The sequence below is a fragment of the Ornithorhynchus anatinus genome, chromosome 5 (assembly GCF_004115215.2).
Source record: "Ornithorhynchus anatinus isolate Pmale09 chromosome 5, mOrnAna1.pri.v4, whole genome shotgun sequence".
NCBI classification, from domain to species: Eukaryota; Metazoa; Chordata; class Mammalia; order Monotremata; family Ornithorhynchidae; genus Ornithorhynchus; species Ornithorhynchus anatinus.
Genome location: NC_041732.1, coordinates 66,010,261 through 66,033,381, shown reverse-complemented (window position 1 = coordinate 66,033,381; position 23,121 = coordinate 66,010,261). Strand labels below are relative to the sequence as shown.

The 23,121-nt window shown below is 46.3% G+C and overlaps 1 protein-coding gene across 3 annotated transcripts in view; it reads left to right on the top strand.

Moving 5' to 3' along the window:
- The window catches only part of TNFRSF1B (TNF receptor superfamily member 1B), a 52,582-nt gene extending 32,123 nt beyond the window's left edge, over positions 1-20,459 (top strand). For all 3 annotated transcript variants that reach the window (XM_029066552.2, XM_029066555.2, XM_029066554.2), the window contains exons 5-10: positions 1,203-1,296; positions 1,737-1,993; positions 3,455-3,532; positions 4,174-4,211; positions 13,440-13,683; positions 19,362-20,459. In XM_029066552.2, the coding sequence (XP_028922385.1) occupies positions 1,203-1,296; positions 1,737-1,993; positions 3,455-3,532; positions 4,174-4,211; positions 13,440-13,683; positions 19,362-19,645 (995 nt within the window). In that variant the 3' untranslated portion in view covers positions 19,646-20,459. The remainder of the gene's footprint in view (positions 1-1,202; positions 1,297-1,736; positions 1,994-3,454; positions 3,533-4,173; positions 4,212-13,439; positions 13,684-19,361) is intronic.
- Positions 20,460-23,121: the final 2,662 nt, after the last annotated feature.

Below are 23,121 nucleotides of genomic sequence, written 5' to 3'. Positions count from 1 at the left end.
GTCTGGCTCTCACCCAAATTTTGGTTTTCGGCAATTTTTGCTTTGTTGCCCAAGCCAGTGGTATTCCAGATAACGTGTTGGTTTTGTTAGCAGATTTTCAGATAATCGGTTTCTTCCGTAGAAGAGAAACACCACAGTGTTTGATCCCCAGACCCGATTCATTCACTCATTCATTCACTTCATTCAATCGTATTTATTGAGTGCTTACTGTGTACAGAGATCACTGTACTAAGCACTTGAGAGAGTACACTACAACAATAAACCATCATGTTCCCTGCCCAATTCCACCAGTGCCACCATCTGTGTTTGGTTCTTTGTTCCTTCAATCAGTTGTATTTATTGAGCGATTACTGTGTGCAGAACACTGTCCTAAACCCGTGGGACAGTACAGTACAACAGTAAACAGACATATTCCCTGCCCACATTGAGCTCACAGTCTAGAGGGTGAGACAGACATTAGCATAAATAAACAAATTACAGATCTGTACATAAGTGCTGTGGGGCTGGGAGGGGGGAAGGTCCTCCCCCATCATGGCCTTTGGACTGAAATGATTTGGTGAAATCAGGACTATCTTACAGCCAGTTGGGACAATTCATATTTTTGATCCTGAAATACTCCAACTTAACTTGTAGGTCACCTAGCTCTCTCCAGAGAATGTAGATGGAGTACCTTGCTAGAATCCCAATCTAAGCTGAAGTACCATGTGACCGGCACCTGTCTCTTTCCCTCCAGTGGGAATACATGGGGATGGGGAGGGCGGAGCCTCATTTTTCTCATTCATCAACCTGGGCTTCTCTTAGAGGATCACCTCCAGGGCTATTAGGTGTGCAGAAGGCTCTGGGCCATCCAAGCTGTCTGGCTAGTGGAAGGAGCACAGTCCTGGGAGTCAGAGAACCTGGGTTTTAATTCTGCTCTGCCACGTACTTGTTTGACCCTGGGCAAATCACTTAACTTCCACGTGCCTCAGTGACCTCATCTGCAAAATTGAGATTCAATATCTGGTCTCCCTTCCTACTTTGACTGTGAGCCCAGTGTGGGACCTCATTACCTTGAATCTACCCCAGTGCTTTAGTCCAGTGATTGGCACGTAGTAACCATTTAACAAATACCACAATTATTGTCATTATGATTAGTATTATTCATATATGTGCAATGAATGACGTGTCATTCACTGGCCTCTCCCGAAATATTTTTCTTCTAGGAAGTCAGAATTCGAATGTGGAATGTGCCCCCTGTCAAGCTGGAACATTTTCAGATCAGGAATCCTTCACTGAACCTTGCAAGCCTCACAGGATGTAAGTCCTCCAACTGATCCTTTGGTTTATGGGGTTAAGGATGGACTTGCTTCCACAGAGCTCTCCCAGGGGAGGGGCTGGGGCTGCAGGGCTTGGGCCTCCAGGCATCTGAATTGGTCACACCAAGAACAAGGGGAAACTTGAATTCTGGGACTCACCCAATCGCTCCTCAGGGATTCGGGTCACTGTTGTAAGGGACAAGAACACCCCAGGACATGCTGGGCCAACACAAATTCCTGAACCTGTGTGGAAGTTACCCCCACTCCAGCAGGAGAGGAGGGAAAGAGAGCCAACTGAGCTCTCAGGCCCAAGCCATGCCCTAAAGCCCAGTGTCTGCAGGAAGGGGCACGGTGTTTTGATTTAAATGCCCCGCTCTTTCCTGTGTTGCAACACAACCATTTGGACTTTGGTAGTTTGTGACCCTGAGTTATTTCCTGTAGTTGTAAATCAGTGTCCATTCCGGGCACCAACGTATCGGATGCTGTCTGCAACGACTCTGCCCCTGACCTGGATCCTGCCCCTGGCCCTGTGACCACAAAGAGACCTGCGCTCCCCAGCCATCCTGCCCCCACCAGCTTTAGTGGGGTGGGGTGGATCATCTGGACCAAACCAGCCCAGAGCACCTTGCCTCCAGTCTTAGAGAAATTGACTTACTCTCCCATTGGGGTCTCTTCTGAGAGTCTGGCCCTGCCAGTGGGTGAGTGATCTTTGGATTTTTAAAAGGAAGCCTGGGGATTTTCCTGCTTTTTGGGCAAGTGACTTTTGTCTGACTGACTCCATGAGAAATCCTAGAGCACGAGCCTGGGAGTCAGAAGAACCTGGGTTCTAATTGCAGCTCCACTGCTTGTCTGATGTGTGACCTTGGGCAAGTCATTTAACTTCTCTGTGCCTCAGTTGTTAAATGGGGATTGACACTGTGAGACCTATGTGGGACATGGACTGTGTCCACTTGATTAATTTGTACCTACCCAAGGGCTTTCTACGGAGTCTGGCACATAGTAAACCCTTAACAATTAACATTAAAAAAAATCTTCACTGGGGTGTGTAACCTCAACAGTTCAAGATGAGCTACAGTTCATGAGGTTAGAGCGTGGGGATCCCAGAGACTTTTCAGTCTGGTTTCTCACCAGGTATTTGCCTCAGTGCAGTCATTGTTGGTAGACTCTGACCAACCCACAATGAGCCTAAAGCCTAGAGGTGAACATTAACTTAATATTAATATGATATGGACATTAACATAATACCAATGTAATATTAATATTAGGTGATGCCAATATATTATTAATGCAGTCATTACTCAGATACTCAGTCATTCAGTCAGTCAGTCTTTATTGAGCACTTACTTTATGCAGAGTACTGTACTGAGTGTTTGGGAGAATACAGTATAATAGTATAACAGACACATTCCCTCCCCACAACGAGGTTACAGTCTGGAGAGGGAGACAGACATTAATATTAAATAAATTACAGATCTGTACATAAGTGCTGTGAGGCTGGCAGGTGGTGAATAAAGGGAGCAAGGCAGGGTGATGCAGCTTCCTCTGGCAGCTCACAGCTTCCTCTAAGGGAGGGAGGAAGTTTGAACTGATCAGTATTACCATTTGTTAGTGGATCTGTGTAAAGTTTAACAGGGCAGGAAGTTAGAGTGAGGGCCAGAGATTTCCATTTTGGATTATCGGGATTTCAGTCCTCCGGCCACTCCCCTCTCCCATTACTGATATTAATACAGTCAAGACAGGAAGATGGACACTAACATAATATTGTTATAACATAACATAATGTGGCATTACATTAATATTGCATTAATAATATATTGGCATCACCTAATATTAATATTACATTGGTATTATGTTAATGTCCATATCATATTAATATTAAGTTAATGTTCACCTCTAGGCTTTAGGCTCATTGTGGGTTGGTCAGAGTCTACCAACAATCGAGCTCTCCCAAGTACATAGTACAGTGCTCTGCACATAGTAAGTGCTCAATAAATATGATTGATTGATTGATTACTGAGGATGGTTAAGAGTCAGCTTGACTTGGGCCCAAGGGCTTTCGCTTCCACCCCTTCTTCAGTAACCCCATCATGCTGTCCAAGTGAGGGCAATGTCTAAATCTGCTCTGAACTGTCACGATTAAGGATCTCTTAAATCCCTAGGGTTGATGCTGGGGCTGACGGTCTTTTTTCTGCTGATCATTGGAGCAGGCGCCTGCTTTGCCATCTCTTGGAGAAAAAGTAAGATCCTCCTTCCCAAGTAGGAAGCGACCCCCATCTCATCGCTCATTTCTACATCTGTCCCCTTCTAACCCCTCCCCTGGGGTAGGGAGAGGTCATCCTAAGGATGGCAGCAGATTGCTCTCCTTATGGTCTGCTCCCCGGGTGGGCCTCTTTGATGAGTTTTTTTCTCCAGACAGTCCTGCAATGACTAAAGTGGATGGGGGGTGTAAGAGGTGAGGGGCTGGGGTACCCTGTTGGAAAGGGGGAGTCTCCCCTACAGCCTCAGGGCTCCCTTCTTCCCCTACACCCTTCCCGGTCTGCAGAAGTGCCTCGCCCAGATTCTCTCCCCTATTCTGGTATCCTGGCCACCGCTCAGAGGTGCAGCGGCCTCTGGAGCGGCTGGGAGGAAGTTTGGCAAACCTGCTAGCCAGGGAGTGGGCCACCGTCTGCTTCCAGCCAGGCAAAATATCCACCCACCAATGCCCCTTCTCGGGGCTGGTGCACACGGTGTCTTACGGTATGGGGGACAGGAGGCAGGGGAAACCCCAAAATGGATCGTAGGGGCCCTCGGTCGGAAACGTTTGGGAGCTACGGTGCTAGGACAGCCCACTGCGGTGGAGCCAGTGGCTTTCACTGAGTCCCCTTTCCTCTTTTCACAGAGAAATTGCTGCCCTGCCTCATGGGAGATGCCAAAATGGTAAGTTTCACTTCTCCATCTTCTGCCACTTTGGCTGCCCGGGCAGGCCAGCAACTGGCTTGCAGCATTGCCCCCGTCCCGCTGGCCAGGACGTTCCTACAGGTCAGAGCTCTCAGCTCCTCTCGGCTGTGAGGAAAACTGGAAAATGGGTTGAGGCAGCCAACCTGGTAAAAATTCTCAATGCCAGGGGTGTTGTTGCCCTAGCTGGGGCCATACTCTTTAACTAGATATTTGTTTTTATGTCATGAAAATCGCTGAATCGGGAATTTGAACCACATCCTGCTGTGGGTTCACTGAATGGTAAGAAGAGTGCAGTCTCATCTGCCAGTGACACAGCCATTCTCCAGTCTCGATGTGCTGACTGGGCAGCCTTACAGATTTCACAAGTCAGAGAGGGAACGAGGGGGAATCTGATGAAGGCCCCACCCACCCCATGCCAGGTCTGGAAATAACACCCTGCCACACACACGCGCTCTTTCGCATAGCCCAGTGTGACTTGTCGTGAGTCACCCCAGGACCCCCAGGGGACCTCTCTCTCCTGAAGCCCACAGTGACCCTCCACGCCATTCATTCATTCGGTCGTAATCAATTGTAACATGAGAAGCAGCATGGTGTAGTGGATAAAGCATGGGCCTAGGAGTCAGAAGGTCATGAGTTCTAATCCTGGCTCCTCCTCTTGTCTGCTGTGTGACCCTGGGCAACTTCTCTGTGCCTCAGTTACCTGAATCAGTAAAATGGGGATTGATACCGTCAGTCCCACGTGGGACGGGGACTGTGTCCAACTGGATTTGCCTGTATCCACCGTAGCGCTTAGTACAGTGCCTGGCACATAGTAAGCGCTTAACAAATATCATTATTATCATTATTATTAATAACAGGACCAGCCCATAGTTGGTTTTCGCCAACACTACCCCCACCAATAGCTGTATGGATCACCCCAACTCCAGTTACCCACTTGATCGTGCAGCAGACTCTGAAAGAATGGGGTAGTGTGATGAAATCATAGTTATATTTGGTTCACACTTACTATGTGCCAAGCACTGTACTGGGCACTGGAGGAGATGCAAGATAATCAGATCAAGCACAGTCCCTATCCCACATGAGGCTCACAGTGTAGGGGAAAATGGATCAGGAAGGCTGGCTTCCCCCATTCCTATATTATTATCATTATTATTAATAATTGTGGTATTGATTAAGAGCTTTCTATGAGACAGGCACTGTACCAAGCACTGAGGGGGGGATACAAGCAAATTGAGTTGGACACAGTCCCTGTCTCACGTGGGTGCTCAGTCTTAATCCCCATTTACAGATGAAGTAACTGAGGCCCAGAGAGGTGAAGTGACTTGCTTAAGGTCACACAGCAGACAAGTGGCAGAGCTGGGATTAGATCCCAGCTCCTTCTGAATCTCAGGTCCTTGCTCTATCCACTAAGCCACGCTGCTTCTCTTAGAACTTGTAGCCCTTTGCTGCAGCCACCTCCAGATACTTTTCCAGAGGTCAAACACCCCTAATTCTGGGCCTCCCTCTGAGGTTTTTGTTGTTGTTATTGTTGCTGTCTTTTAGCTTTTTTATGGTATTTGTTAAGCACCTTCTGTGTGCCAGACCCTGTAGTAAGCACTGGGGTAGATACAAACTAATCAAGTTGGACACAGTCCATGTCCCACAAGAGGCTCACAGTCCTAATCCCCATTTTACGGCTGAAGTAAATGAGGCCCAGAGAAATCCAAGGTCACATAGCAGATAAGTGGCAGAGCCAGGGTTAGGACCCACATCATCTGATTCCAGGCCCATGCTCTCTCTCTCGCGAGTCCCCAGCTCATACCAACCAGGACTTTCCTGGCCCAGGGTAGCCTCAGTGACAGGTAGTAGAGTCAGACCAAACCACCAAAGTTACTGTGGAAAGTTTACTTTGTTTTACCAACGTGCAAGGGAGTGACACATACACACTCTCACTCACTCCCACTCACTCCACAAAGGGTCTGCTGGTCAAGGGAGCCCTATCTGCCGATCTCAAGGCGAAAGGTTGGGAGAAGTTCCTGGCGAAGCAGACCGCTGACGCTGCAAACCTCCTCCACACACCACTTCCCCCAAAATGCTGCAAGCCTCCTCCGCACACCGCTTCCCCCAAAGGCTGCTTCCCTGACGCTGAGTCCCTCCGAACGGTGTTTCTCCCCAGTGCTGCTTCCTCCACGGCTTCCCTCCGAATGCTGTTTCCTCTCTTCTTCGCGATTCAAAGTGACTGCCTTTTATCTGCTTTACGCATCGTGGCAGCTGTGGCTTTACATGGCAGTCGTTGATTGTGCCGGGCGTGTTACTGGGTAGAGCAGGGAGGCAAGACCACACCTCCCTCTGTACCCCGATCCCATGGGCCGGCAACGACCCACTCTGAAGTAGAGCACCCCAGGTCCTTTGTGGGTTTCTTTTTTGATCACAGTCACTAGTAAAGCAACTTGTTGTGGGCTCACCACAATATCTACTAGGCCATGCTGCTTCTGAGTCAGAGTCTCTTCTCCTCCACACCATCCTATCCTGATCAAAGGGTAGTAGGGTTGGAACGGGGTAGGGGACTAAGAGTGGGAGAGGGTGGAGGGGGGGCGGTCCAAGCTGGGGCCTGGGTTAGGGAAGAGGTAATAGGAGAGAAGTATCCTAGATTGGCTTAGAGGAGATGGACAGGAAGGTAGGGAAGACATCAGGTCAGGGTGGTCTGGGAAACTGGGTTGGGGAGGGCTGACTGTCTTTTCCCCAATTCCCTTTCGACCACGCCCCACTCCAAACTTTTTGAGCCAGATTTCTGCCCATCTGTGTGTTACACAGATGTTGGCTGGCTTGTCAAATTCCTAATGCGTCAGTCACTCAATCAATAGTATTTACTGAGTGCTTACAGTGTGCCCAGTACTGTACTAGGTGCTTGGCAGAGTACAATACAGTAGAGTTAATAGGCATGGTTCCACATAAGAATCTGACAGTCTTGAAGGGGAGAAAGACATTTAAATCAAATCAAATAATGAGAAGCATAGCTTAGGGAACAGAGCATGGGCCTGGCATTCAGTACTTGGGTTCTAATCCCGGCTCCACCACGTCTGCAGTATGACCTTGGGCAAGTCATTTCACTTGCCCGTGCCTCAGTTACCTCATATGTAAAATGGGAATTAAGACTGTGAGCCCCATGAGGGACTGGGACTGTGTCCAAATTGATTAGCTTGTATTACCCTAGCACTTAGTACAGTACTTGGCACAAAATAAGCAGTTAATAAGTTCCAGGAAGATAATCAATTACAGGTAGGGGAAATTGATATGTTCAAAAGTGCCGTGGGGGTGGGGTGAATATCAAGTGCTTATCTGTGCCACCTTAAAATAGTCCATGGTGAATAACTGGCTGGGCCAACCCCCTATTTTCACTACTCCCACACCATTTTGTCTGCCCTTGAAGTCCCAACACAAAACTTCCTCTACCTGGTTTTACTGCATTCTGAACCTGAAGAGAACTGATAGATAGAGTGAGGCAGAGGTTTATTTCACACTTTTTGACCGTCTTGTCAGGGTCTCAATGAAACGGTACCTAAAGTTTCTGGTTATTGAAATGGATAGACTTCTCTTCTGGATTCTCAAATCGCCACTTCCCTCCAGGACACTGCCAAATGGATGTCCCACCATAAGCTCAACATGTCTCAAAATGACCTCCTCATCTTCCCTTCCAAGTCCTCTCCACCTAACTTACCCTCCCTGTTGACAATATCACCATCTTCTCCACCTCTCAATCACGCAACCTTGGATTATTATGGGCTCCTCTCTCGCTTTATCTCATATTCTGTCCATCACTAAATCTTGTCAGTTCTTCCTTCACAGCATTTGTAGAATTCATCCTTTTCTCTCTACCTAACTTCCAACCAAATTTGATCCGAAGCAAATGTTATATCCTGACTCTACTAGGACGTCAGCCTTCTCACAGACCTCTCTGCCTCCTTCCTAGCTCCACTCCGGTCCATGCCTTACTCTGCTCTGCAGATCATTTTTCTAAAATGTTGTCCTGTGCATCTCTCCCCACTCTTCAGAAACCTCCGAAGGTAGCCTATTCCCCTCCACATCAGCAAAAACTCCTGACCTTTGATTTCAAGCCAATCAACGATCTCTTTCCCCACTACTTATTCTCGCTCCTCACCAACCACACCCCAGCTATTCTCCTTTCAAGCCAATCTACTCACTTTGCCTCATTCTCATCTCTCTTACCACCTACTTTTTGCTCACACCCTCTCTTCTGCCTGGAAATCCCTCCTCCTTCATATCTAGCAGACCATTCCCTCCCACTTAGCTTGTGAGCCCATGTAGGACAGGAACTGTGTCTGGTGTGATTAATCTAATTCAGTGTTTGACAAATACCACAGTTATTATTAATATTACCAGTAGTAATGATATTTATTAAGTGCTTGTTCCTTGCAGAACACTATACTAAGAGCTAGGAGAGAATACATAGGTGGGAATTAGTTGAGGTCCCTGTGCCTTGGGGGGGTTCACAATCCAAGAGTATAAGTGGGAAGAAAGGAATAGAGATCAGGAATGATGAAACATTAAAAAAACACAACAGACAAATGTACAGAATAAAATCAAAGTGAGTAGTGTTCTGTCATGTGGGCAGGGAATGTGTCTGTTGTTATAGTGTACTCTTCCAAGCGCTTAGTACAGAGTTTTGCACAGCACACAGTAAGCGCTCAATAAATATGAATGGAGGAGCAGAATTTCAGAGTCTTCATTGCTGAAAGTCCAAGGCACACCCCTGCCCATAGAAACCACTACAGCAGCCACTATCTTCCTGGGTTTTTGTGCAGTTCTCTTTCTCTCTCTTAAAAGTGGGAGTTTAATATCTTTCCTGCTAGGGTGATGAAAGGCAGAATGGGATGGAATCTCCTTAATGGTTCAGAGGAGAGCTGGTGTGGGTTGCCAGGAGACAGTGTGGCTGGCTGTATGGTTCCGGGGCAGTGTGTGGGAGCGGCTTGTGGATAGAGCATGGGCTTGGGAGTCAGAAGGTCATGGGTTCTAATCCTGGCTCTACCACTCATCTGCTGTGTGACCTTGGGCAAGTCACTTAACTTCTCTGGGCCTCCGCCACCTCATCTGTAAAATGAGGATTAAGACTGTGAGGCCCATGTGGGGCAGGGACTCTGTTCAACCTGATTATCTTGTATCTTGGAACAGTGCCTGGCACGCAGTTAGCACTTAACAAATACCATCATCATCATTATTATTTTACTCCTGGCCTGGTGCACACAGAGCAGGCTGGAAACAGGTCTTTCTGAAATCACAGTTCCTCCAGGAGGCGTTTCCTGATTAATCTCTCATTTCCCCACTTCTGTGTCACCTAAGCACTTGGGTACTTTTCCCTTCCCCCGCCCACATTTCTCTTAGATACATTTCTTTTTACTTCATTGCTTCCCCCTACTTGTAATTCATTTTAATGTCAGTCTCTCCCGTTAGATTGTAAAGTCCTTTAGAGCAGGGGTCATGTTAAGCATTCATTATCAATCAGTAGTAATGATTAAAAGCCTGCTCTGTGCAGAGCACTGTCCTAAGCACAGTGGAGTACTCTTCTAAGTGCTTAGCATAGTGCTCTGCACAGAGTAGGCCCTCCGTTAAATACTATTGACTGCTAATAAAGGCTTAATGGGCATTGTCCTAAGTGCCGGGGAGGAAAGAAAATAAACAAATTCAGAGCCATCCCTGTGCTGCAAGAGGCTCATCATCTAGATGGGAAAGGGCAGACACTTGTAAAAAGGAAAATGATTAGCGAGAAGGAGCGAGAGATCTTGGTAGCGTTGAGGAGCCAGAAATCAATAGCAAAGGAAATACCCTGCAGGGAGGCAGTGCTGATATTTTCAACCCATCCCCAAAGCCCCTGCCCCCTAGTTCCTAAAGTCTCCGAGTTCCCAGGTCCTGACTTGTGTTGACCTTTGTCTCCTTCAGGGGTGGGTTGAGGGACAGGGAGGAAGGATGGAGTCTGCGCTCCCTTGATGTCAGGCAGAGATGGAGGGGCTGCTTTGGGTTAAATTGGTTTTTAACTCCCCATTCCGGCCTGTGCTCTTTGCTGGTCCCTTTCGAAGGAGCAAGGCCTCTTTTGGGTGGCCAGAGGGCCAGCCTGGTGCTGCCGCAATGGCCTGTCCTCTGTGGCATGGTTCTTCACCTTTCCACAATGGGCCACTGTGACTACTCTGCCAGGCCTTTTGGCCTGCAAGTGGCATTTACAGCCGAGTGGAGTTCCGCTCTGATCTAGTTTTTCATTCATCGAGCACCCAGAAGACAAGCTTCGGGGCTGTATCGAACCCAGTACCGGGCCGTCAGGGAGCTGACGTCCTGCTGAAACAAGTTGAGCCGATCGGTTACGTCTCTCCCTTTTTATGGTTTGGGAGTGTGTGGGTTTTAGCTGCTACTCTCCTCAAACCGTCAGGGTGCTGAGGCTTTCGATGGGATGTTGTCGTTAAGGATATGATTTGAACTTTCCATCTGAGGACCTGAAACTTTATTGAACAGAAACCATCTCTCGGGGCTGAGAAGATGTGGGCACTAAATTTAGAAGCCACTTGAACTGTGCCAGTTCTGGGCTGGGGGATGAATGTGGCCTTTCTGGGTTTCATTTCTGCTTAGTTCCCACAAAAGGAAGGTTCCGGTTACCATAAAAGGAAAGGGAATTCTTAAAGGACCTTTAGAGGAGTTGGGTGTAAATAGCTCCAGAGGACACTAGGAGCAAAGATGGATAGGCAGAAGTCGGCTGAAATGAAATTGCCAATTTCCAGAGCAGATCAGTTTGGGTCATTCCTCCACTCCAGGGCCTGATAGGAAATCCATTTCCATTCATTCATCCAATCTATTTATTGAAAGCTTAGTGTGTGCAACGCACTATACTAAGCACTTGGGAGTGTATTAACCTCTCTGTGCTTTAGCAACCTCATCTGTAAAATGGGGATTAAGATTGTGAGCCCCACGTGGGACAACCTGATCACCTTATATCTACCCCAGCGCTTAGAACAGTGCTTGGTATATAGTAGGTGCTTAACAAATACCATAATTATTATAATTATTTAAGCTAGGCAGGGGACTCACTAACCCCCAACATGAACAGCACTTGAATACTCACACCCACTGTCTTGGAAACTAGACAAGGGTTTCTGGATTGAGTTTTGGATTGATCGGAAAGGGGATGAATCTATCAACTCTGTTGTATTGAACTCTCCCAAATGCTTAGTACAGTGCTTTCAGTCAATCAACCGATCAATTGTATTTATTGACTGCTTAGTGTGTGCAGAGCTCTGTAATAAGTGCTTATAATAAGTGGTATAACGGACACAGTTCCTGCCTGTAATGAGCTGTCAGTCTAGAGGGGGTGACAGTAATAAAAATAAATTATGAATGTGTATCTAGGTGCTATGGGGCTGAAGGGGGGTGCGGTGTTAAAGGGAGCAAATCAGGGTGATGCAGAAGGGAGTGTGAGAAAAAGAAATGAGGGCTTAGTTAGGGAAGGCCTCTTCGAGAAGATGTGCCTTCAGTGAAGATTTGAAGGTGGGGAGAGTAACTGTCTGTAGGATATAAAGAGGGAAGACGTTCAGGCCAGAGGCAGGATGTGGGCGAGAGATCGGCGGCGGGGTTAACGAGATCAAGGTGCAGGGAGTAGGTTGGCATTAGAGGAGTGCAGTGTGTGCATTGGGTTGTAGTAGGAGAGCAGCAAGGTAAGGAAGGAGGGGCAAGGTGACTGAATATTTTAAAGCTGATGGTAAGGCGTTTCCGTTTGATGTGGAGGTAGATTGGCAACCACCTAAGATTCTTGAGGGATGGAGAAACGTCCCAAATGTTTCTGTAGAAAAATGACCCGGGCAGTAGAGTGAAGCATGGACTGGGTAAGAAGAGATAGGAGGCAAAGAGGTCAGCAAGGAGGATGATATAGTAATCAAGGTGAAACAGGAGAAATACTTTGCACATAGAAGGCGGCTCAGTAAATACCGTCTTCGATGTTGGTGAGGATGACACTGTCAGTCCCTCGGGCCTTCAGTGTTGGTAGTCCATCAGTGCCCTCCTGAGGCCAGGCTGGGGAATTTAGTTCTGACTTTGGTTCTCTTGGAAACTTCATTTCTCAGTGGGCTTTGGTTCGTCAGTGGCCTTCCCTTTTTTCTTCTTCTTTCTTTGGGTTATTTGCTAAGCACTTACAGCGTATCAAGTGCTGCAGTAGATACAGGTTAAGCAGGTTGGAGACAGTCCCTGACCCGCATGGGGCTCACGGTCTAAGTAGGAGAGAGAAGAAGTTTTGAATCTCCATTTGCAGTTGAGGAAACTGAGACACAGAGAAGTTAAGTGACTTGCCCAAGGTCAGATGCAGTAGACATTTGGCAGAACCGGGATTAGAACCCAGGTCTTTTGACTCTCAGGCCATTACTTTGTTCAGAAGGTCACACTGCTTCCCTTCCACTTCCACTCTCACAATCCGGGAAGGAAGAAGGCTCCCGGCTATGCGCTTCCAATTTCTGGTTACCCGTCAGCAGGTCTGGGATTCTGTAGGGAGGGTCCCAGATGGTTCTCAGGGATCCCAGTTGATCCAGATCACCCAGACAAAACAAGAATTCAGCAGTGGTAGAGGGCACCACTGACGACCTCCCCACCCCTTCTAAACTTGCGCAGGATCAACCCAGACCCCTAAAAGAGACTACGATTGCCTCACAGTCAAATGTCAGACAAGGGACAACCAGATGGGGATTATGCAATCTGGATTTCTGGTTCTCTAACAGGGTCCCGCCCCCTAGCCACAGGTGTAGGTTAAGTCAGTGAATGTGAAATACCTTTGAGGGTAGACGTGTTTGTGGGGGTTATTTCAAATTCACTTTCTTGGTTGGTCTTGTGGTGGGGGAAATGTCGAGAAAATCATCTCCCTCTGAAGAGCAGCATCTTAGATACCATCTCCAGAAGGAACTGAAAAAGAGTCCGTTGGTACCCAGTCTATGCCATGGCTTTCTGAGCTGGACTGCCAGACTTGCTCATTTCCCCTCTTTGACAAGACCCGAGTGATTTCATTCTGAGCTTCCGGAGCCCCTCAGAGTAGTGACTTTCTGGGTAATTCACTTCCTGAAAATTGTCCCCTCCTAACATCCATGCCCCTCTCCTGCCCGCCCCGGTGCTCACAGTGAAAAGTTCCTCTCCCTCCCACTTAGCAGGTTGTGCTGTAATCATCTGTGTCATCTGTTTTCTGTCTTCCAGCCTCACTTGCCTGCTGAGAAGGGCATTGGGCCAAATCTACACAACGCTCCCAGCCACGAACATGAGCAGCAGCACCTGCTACCCACTGGCAGCATTAGCAGCAGCTCTCTGAACAGTCAAGCAGGTTCCATGCCCGGCTCCGACTATTCCGACCCCAAAGAAGCCACGAAGAACCAGCAGAGGTGTCCGGGACTAGAACATTCCAAGATCCCAGAAGGAGTCAATTTTGGCTCCATGAACTCAGGTGAGAAGCTTAAGCTGCTTAGAGAAGCAGCCTGGCGCAGTGGAAAAAGCACGGGCTTGGAAGTCAGAGGTCATGGATTCGAATGCCGGCTCTGCCACTTGTCAGCTCTGTGATTGTGGCCAAGTCACTTAACTTCTCTGTGCCTCAGTTCCCTCATCTGTAAAATGGGAATGAAGACTGTGAGCCTCATGTGGGACAACCTGACAACCCTGTATCTACCCCAGCGCTTAGAACAGTGCTCTGCACATAGCGCTTAACAAATACCAACATTATTATTATTATTAGTGGGAATAACATTTAATCAGTCAGTCAATCATATTTATTGAGCACTTACTGTGTGCAGAGCACGGTGCTCAGCACTTGGAAGAGTACAATATAATGGACCCATTCTCAGCCCACAGCGAGCCCAATAATTAATAATAATATTGATGATTATGGTATTTAAGCATTTGTGACAGGCACCATGGTGTATATAAGCAAATTGGGTTGGACACAGTCCCTGTCCCACGTAGGGCTCAAGGTCTCAATCCCCATTTTACAGATGAGGTAATTGAGGCACAAAGAAGTGAAGTGACTTGCCCAAGGTCACACAGCAGACAAGTGGCAGAGCTGGGATTAGAACCCATGACCTTCTGACTCCCAGGCTCATGTTCTATCGACTATGCTAAGATGCTTTTCACAGTCTAGGTCCTTATAGAGGACCTACTTAGGACCTATTGAAAACCTATTGAGGACCTCAATATTGAACTCAATATTGAGTTCAAAGCAGGGTGTTAAGTACTTGGGAAATTACAGACCTTTGCTTTTGCTGTTCCACTGGCCTGGAACTCCTTCTTCCTTCTAATCTTACAGGCCACAACTCTGCAGGCCTACAGAGCCTTCATACAATTCCACCGCCTCCAAAAAACCTTCCCCAGTTAATTTCCAGCACCCAAGCAATCAGTCACTGGTATTTATTGAACACTTAGTGTGTGCAAGCAGTGTAGACTAGTGGAAAGAGCAAGGGTCTGGGAGTTAGAGGATCTGGGTTCTAATCCTGATGCCACCCTTTGGGTGCTATGGAACCATGGTCAAGTCAATTAACCTCTCTTTGCCTCAATTTCCTCATCTGTGCAATCAGAATTCAAGACCTGTTCTCCCTCCTACTTAGACTCTGAATCCCATGAGGGACAGAAACTTTGTCTAATCTGATTACCTTGTATTTAATAAATATGAGTGAATGAATACTCAGAGCTTAGTACAGTGCTTAACATATAGAAGGTATTTAATAAATGCCATTATATTGTTATTAAGTGACATCCTCCAGGCTGTAAGCTCGATGTGGGCAGGGAACGTATCTATCAACTCTGTTGTATTGTACTCCCCCAGGTGCTTAATACAGTGCTCTGCAAGCAGCAAGTGCACAATAAATACAGTTCATTGATTGATCAACCCATTAGCTTCCTCTAGCTTATACATATTTATTTATGACCTCTCTCAGCACTTATATGTATAATCGATTGTTCAGTTATTTTATTTATCCTGATTGACTTATTTGTAAATATTATTGTGTCCGTTTTCCCCACTGGAGTGTAAGCTCCTTGTAGATAGGGAACTTGCCTGATGTCTCTGTCGCACTTGCCCAAGTGCTTAATAGAGTGTAATGCACCCTTTGGGTGCTCAATAAATACCTTTACTATCTCAACTAATTAATCAATCAGTGGTATTTATTGAGCACTTCCTATGTGCAGAGCATTCATTCATTTGTATTTATTGAGTACTTACTGTGACCAAAGCACTTTAGTAAGCACTTGCGAGAGTACTATAAAACAATAAACAGACACATTCCCTGCTTACAATGAGCTTACTGTCTAGAGACGTGCTCCGTATTAAGTCCTTGGGAAAATACAACAGAGTTGGTAGACATAATAATAGTAATAATAATCATGGTATTTGTTAAGCGCTTACTATGTGCCAAGCACTGTTCTAAGCCCTGGGGGAGATAGAAGGTAATCAGGTTGTCCCACGTGGGGCTCACGGTCTTAATTCCCATTTTACCGATGAGGTAACTGAGGCACAGAGAAGTTAAGCGACTTGCCCAAAGTCGCACGGTTGACAAATGGCAGAGCCGGAATTAGAACCCGCAACTTCTGACTCCCAAGCCCAGGCTCTTTCCACTGAGCCAAACATGATCCCTGCCCACAAGGAACTTACATTCTACAGGATGAGAGAGAAATTAAAATCAATTACAGATAGGGAAAATAGTAGAGTATAAGGATATTCACATACATTGTAAAACACATAATCCTCGGAAATTTACAGTCTAATGAAAGAGACTGATGCTAAAATTATTTACAAATAATGCAAGCAGTAAGAAGAACAGGGTCCACCAGAAAGGGTAATAGAGTAAATATGGGAGAATGGGATATCAGAATAAATATGCAGTCGACCATACATAGTTACATAAGGGCTGAGGAAGGGTAAAAGATGTTTAAGTGTTATGGGTGGCTGTTGGGTTGAAATGAAATGTGGGGATGGGAATTAAACATCCATTCCAAGAAGGAGGGGTTTTACATGGCCCAGTGGAAAGAGCACAGCCTGGGATTCAGAGGACCTGGATTTTAATCCTGGTTCTGCCACTTGCCTGCTGTGTGACCATGGGCAAGTCACTTCACTTCTTCAAGTGCTTAGAACAGTGCTTGGCACATGGCTTAGTGGAAAGAGCATGAGTTGGGAGTCAGAGGTCGTGAGTTTGAATCCCGCTCCACCACCCGTCAGCTGTGTGACTTTAGGCAAGTCACGTAAATTCTCTGTGCCTCAGTTATCTCATCTCAACTAATTCTCTTCCCCTCTTCAAAGCCCTACGTAGAGCTCACCTCCTCCAAGAGGTCTTCCCAGACTGAGCTTCCCCTTTTCCCTCTGCTCCCTCTGCTGCCCCTCTACCCCCCCTTCACCTTCCCTCAGCTAAGCCCCCTTTCCCCCCCTTTCTCTCTGCTCCTCCCCTTCTCCCTTCCCCTCCCTTCAGCACCGTGCTCGTCCGCTCAATTGTATATATTTTTATTACCCTATTTATTTTGTTAATGAGATGTACGTCACCTTGATTCTATTTATTGCTATTGTTTTAATGAGATGTACATCCCCTTGATTCTATTTATTGCTGTTGTTTTTGTCTGTCTGTCTCCCCCAGTTAGACTGTAGGCCTGTCAGTGGGCAGGGACTGTCTCTCTTGCCGATTTGTACATTCCAAGCGCTTAGTACAGTGCTCTGCACATAGTAAGCGCTCGATAAATACTATTGAATGAATGAATGAATGAATCTGTAAAATGTGGATTAAGACTGTGAGCCCCGTGTGAGACAAAATAACCTTGTATCTACCCCAGTGCTTAGAACAGTGCTTGGGACATAGTAAGCACTTAAATACAATCATTATTATTATTATTATTATCAGAAACTCAGCTTCCTCCCCTGCAAAATGGGGATTCAATACATGATCTCCCTCCCTCTTAGTCCGTAAGCCTCCCTGTGGGTCAGAGACTGTGCATCCAACCTGATTGTCTTGTATCCTTCCCCCATTACCCAGTGAAGTGCTTGGCACATAGTCAGCACTTAACAAATACCATCATTATTATTATTAGTAGTAGTGTTAGTGTTCCCTTAGTTCTTATGTTTCACATTCCCAAACCTCACCCACTTGTAGGACAGCCTAATTGATTTCAATATTCCAAACAAAAACATTGTGGTTTGCTTTTTGGAATACCTTCTCTGTATCCAGTCTCATTAGATAAGCAGCGTGGCTCAATGGAAAGAGCCTGGACTTGGGAGTCAGAGGTCATGGGTTCTAATCCCGGCTCCACCGCTTGCCAGCTGTGGGACTGTGGGCAAATCATTTCACTTCTCTGTGCCTCAGTTACCTCATCTGTAAAATGGAGATTTAAACTGTGAGCCCCATGTGGGACATTCTGATCACCCTGTATCCCCCCAGTGCTTAGAACAGCGCTTTGCACATAGTAAGTGCTTAACAAATGTTAACTTTTCTGTGCCTCAGTTCCCTCATCTGTAAAATGGGGATTAAGACTGTGATCCCCACATGGGACAACCTGATTCCCCTGTGTCTACCCCAGCGCTTAGAACAGTGCTCTGCACATAGTAAGCGCTTAACAAATACCAACATTATTACCACCATCATTATTATTATTATTATTATTATTATTATCATAAAGCAACTTGTTTTAGGGCAGTTGCAATTTAGAAGGTGGGAATCAATCCCAAAGTTGTCCTCTCCCCTTTCTTAAACAATCATTTCTCCTTTTAACATTGACTTTGTTATTTCCCTCTTTTTGCCAAAACCGCTTTAAAAATCCCTATCAACAGTTTGAATTTCAGTCAGTTCCTTGTTACTCATTTGCATGTCCACCCATTCCAGGACCTCAAGTCTTCCCTGTGGAAAGTTTGTTGTGTTCTCAAGTAGAAACTCAGACTTCTAAGTCTTCTATTTCTCCATCTGCCCAAAACCTTGGAAGGGGAACCCCAAAGCCTACCCATTTCTTGCCCATTTCCTTTTTCTCAAAATAATTATGAGGAAAACTCCCAACACTTTGAACTTTTCATTAAGTCCAGTCTTTTTTGTCCAGTTGTACCCTTCATTGAAAATGCTCCCATCTCATGGATAGAAATGGGTTCATATTCCCCCTTTACTCCTACTCCCTCAGACCCCGGGCTTGGGAATCAGAGGTCATGGGTTCTAATTCCGGGCCTACCACTTGTCAGCTGCGTGACTTCGGGCAAGTTGCTTAACTTCTCTGTGCCTCAGTTACCTCATCTGTAAAATGGGGATGAAGACTGTGAGCCCCTCAACCTGATGACCTTGTATCTACACCAGCACTTAGAACAGTGCTAGGCACATAGTAAGCACTTAACCAATACCAGAAAAAAAACCAAACTTCTAGAAAACATTTAATTTCCTCTTCCTCTTCTGATCTTCCTGTTGGTGCTTTCCTGTGAGCATCTCCTCATATTTCTCTACCTTCCTGCTCTGTCTGAGAATCTCCCCCCAACTCCAGATATTGCGAAAGGTTGGCAGTGTTCTTTGCCCTTTAATTATCAGCCTTACTTAGGACTCTTCTGGACCTAAACATAATTTATTCACTCTCCCTATCTCTTTTTGGACCTTTTCAGATCCTCCAAAGTTAAATATGATCTAAAAAGCACTCAACTCTTGCTTCTCATTCCACTATATCGATACTTTCTAGTAAATCCAGTGTGGCCTAAATGGAAAAACCCCAGGGTTGGGAGAGGACCTGGGTTCTAATCCCGAATCTGCTAATTACCCACTGTCTTACCTAAGGCAAGTTGCTTAACTTGTCTGTGCCTCAGTTTCTCATCCATAAAATAGGGATTCCATACCTCTTCTCCCTCCTACTTAGGCTGTGAGCCCCATGTGGACAGGGACTGTGATCTGATTAGCTTGCATCTACCTCGACATTTAATAAAGTGCTGGGTGCATAGTAAGCACTTAACAAATGCCATAATTATTATTAATGAATGTTACCCATTGGACTTGCTCCCTTTCCATTCTTATATATAAAGTCTGTTGCGTGGAAGTATCTAAGGACTTTGTCTTGTAAACGATGTCTTGGGCTCCTCTTAGACATATCTGAAGTGACTCTCTCTCTCCCCCTCTCTCCCTGCTGTTTCTGTAGACCATCCCCTCAGTGGAGGGACCCACGTGAACGTGACCTGCATCGTGAACGTGTGCAGCAGTGATCACAGCTCCCAGTGTCCTTCGCAGACCTCAGCAGACTATGAGAATCCCTCCCCCGGCTCACCCTCGGAAGAGGAGAACGTCCCCTTCTCCAAGGAGGAGAGACCCTGGAAACCCAAGACTGAGCCCCAAAGCTCCCAGGGGGTGGAGGACTTGCTCCAGGATTTGGAAGAGAAGCCGCTCCCTCTGGGGGTGCCCGATAGAGGGATGAAGCTGAGTTAATGGCGGAGATGCCCCCTGGTTCCCCAAGCTGAGGAGCTGTTGACGATGATCATACTAGAGGATCATCTCCAGTGTTCCAAAGTTCGGGAGGAGGCAGAAGGAATTTACGCAGCACCCTGATGTGTGTTTTTGTTTAAATGCTTAGAGAATCTAGGCGCTCCCTTTTTCTAGGGGGATTTTTTTTATTCCTCTCTGAAATGATGCCCAGGTTGGGATCATTAAGTCTGACTTGAGCCCAGAAGTACTCCTCATTTTCCGGCAGTCAGGGGCGAACGTCTTCATCTGGAACTTCTCATTTGAACCCGCTGGAGAGGAAGTTGTTTCTGCAGCCTCCCTCCTGGGCAGGCGTCACCCGTGGTGCAGTAGGGGCTCATACCCCCTGGAGATATTTCTGCTGAATGGCCCTGGACTATATAATTCAGCTTTTTCAAAAATATCAACGAAAGGACTCTCCTGTTCTAAAATCTAATTAGGTTTCTCCTGCATCTAGAATTGAATCATTTCACTGTATGAAATGGAATCTGCTGGTGCTGGCTGTAGAATGACCAGCTGGACTGGTTTACTCTGCAGTCTGGTTTTCAGATGTCCTATCCCTGGTCCCATAATGTTATAGAACTGGATGCTTTTATATCCTCCTTTTTATTTTCTGCTCCAAATTTCCCACTGTGAGGCTCCTGTTGCCAAATTCAGTAGCTTGGATTTGTCACTAAGAGTTTACATGGGTCTGGAAATGACTCTGGAGCAAGTTGGGGGGTGGGGGGGGTGAGGGACTTTCAAGAATTCCCCCTCAGACATGCTCAAGGATCACGTGAAATTGGCATCCTAACACCAAGTGGGACCTAGGAAGCCGCGGACTTCTCCTCGTTGGACGTTCGTGGGAGGGCCGACGGCGAAGGGTCTGGCTGAGTGATGTCTACTAAATTCATCCCATTTTCCCCTCCTTACCTCAGGTGTTGTTCTGGAGTTCCAAGGTGGATGCTGCCGGGGGTGCTGTCTTTTGCTCCCACCCCAAGAAGGGACAGGAAGGTCTACCTGCTTTCCCCAAACCCCGGAGAGAATTGCAGCTGCTGTAAAAATAGGGCTCCAAGGTTCTTACAGGAAGAAGTTAAAGAGGCCAGCTTTATCTTTGAATATCAGGAAAACATAGGTCATACTATATTTTCATGAAAAACAAACAAAAACACTTATTGAGTAAGTGGTCTTATTTGGAAGGAAGGACTTGAAAGTGGACATGTTGGCTATCATGCCAGCGCCCTGAATGGGACTGGCTGGATCCCACCATAGTTTAGGATTTTCCCAGTTTACAGAGGGAAGAGTGGGAATCAGTTGATCATATTTTTTGAGCGCTTATTGTGTGCAGAGCACTGTACTAAGCACTTGGGAGAGTATGGTATAACAAACAGGCACATTCACTGCCCACAGCTAGGTTACAGCCTAGTGGGGGAGACAGACATTAATATAAATAAATACATTATAGAGTTGTACATAAGGGCTGTGGGGCTGGGAGGAGGAAGATTGCGGTGGGGGGGACTGTTGGTTGGGGAGTCTGAGTCTCCTTTGGGAAGAACCCATTTGGCCTAATGTTTCAGTAGTGGGATTTTATCTCCTCCTAATGCCCAGACTCCGTTATACATCGCCACCACTACCTAAGATGATGAAGGGACTGAAATGAACAAGATGTTCTAGGCAGCTAGTAGTTGTCTGAGTGTAAACTCAGACTCCAAACTAACACCCGCATTGAGGGAAAGTTGGCTTGGAGCCAGTTTTCAATGGGTGATTAAAGTGTATATTGTTTTTCCACATTTAAGTAAACTTTTAATCCTTTTTAAGAAATGGCTCTGATTCTTAATGCTCTAGCGCTGGTATGCAACTGTTGTTCACCCCATTGCTTGGCCTCGGTTTTGTTCTCGTCCCACTGCCCTGGGGATCGGCACCAGAGTCTATGTTTATCTTGCTTGGGTTTTTCTGGAAGAAGGTACTTCATCCTCACAGGACTGGAGCCAGGATGAACTGAAGGATTTGAGGGGCTGCAACCCAGAACTCCTGATTTGTCAGGAGAATGGAGCAGGGGAGTGAAGGAGGGGAGAAGCCTCTCCTTCCTCCCCCCGGCTCCACCTCACACACTATATTGCTTTTAACCTAAAATACATTCTACATCAAATAAAAAATAACTGAAGTATGAGAAGCAGCTTGGTCTAGTGAATAGAGCATGGGGCTGGGAGTCAGAAGGGCCCATATTCTAATCCAGGATCTTCCACGTTTCTGCTGTGTGACCTTGGGTCACACTTAACTTCTCTGTCCTTAGTTACCTTATCTGTAAAATGGAGATTAAGACTGTGTGCCCCATGGGGGACAGGGAATGTATGCAACCTGACCAGTTTATATCTACCCCAGCGCTTAATATGGTGCCCGGCACACATTAAATGCTTAACAAATATCATAAAAAGTACTAGGAGTGAGAACAAGAGGAAGGACAAAGATAGAGCAGGAAGTAGTTCTGTTATATTAAGATTAAAGAGATGAATAAATTGGTGAATATAAATATTCCTGTGTAGATATGTGCTGAGGATAGAAAGATAATCTATCGGTAGTTATTTACCTTGGTGACACAGTATTGCATAGTTATCTGTATCTGAAGAAGACACAGATGTCTGTCTAGTTCACTGTACTAAGCACTGGTACAAGACTATTGAATCGATCATCAGTGGTATTACTGAGCGCCTATTATGTGCAGAGCACTGTATTAACTGCCTGAATCAGACTAGGTCCCTGGCACACAGTGGGGTCCACAATTTAATAAAAATAATAATAATAATAATAATGATGGCATTTGTTAAGTGCTTACTATGTGCAAAGCACTGTTCTAAGTGCTGGGGAGGACACAAGGTGATCAGGTTGTCCCAAATGGGCTCACAGTCTTAGTCCCCATTTTACAGATGAGGTAACTGAGGCACAGAGAAGTTCAGTGACTTGTCCAAAGTCACACAGCTGACAAGTGGATTTGAACCCATAACCTCTGACTCCCAAGCCCGGGCTCTTTCCACTGAGCCATGCTGCTTCAATTTAATGGGTAGGGAAGGACAGGTACACTGAAAATAGAGAATAGAGGATAGACTTGGAGAAAAGCAGCAGTGTATCACTGCTGGAGGGAACAGTGCTCAGGGTCCTCACTTCTCCAGAGCGGGCTGTTCTTGATCTGGACGGTCCCAACTTTCCCCCGTTCAAATAGTTGAAACAGAGTTCTCCCCAGTGGCCATGGTGGATGGGAAGACAGTGGGGAAATGCCGTAGATGTTCAGAAAAAGACCCACATGGGAAGCAACGTGGTGTAGTGGAAAGAGGACAGGACTAGAAATCAGAGGATCTGGGTTCTAATCCTGGTTCTGCCACTTGCCTGCTGTGTGGTATCCTTAGGCAAGTCATTTTTCCTAACCTCTCTGGACCTCAGTTTCTTCATCTTTAAAATGGGTTTTTAGT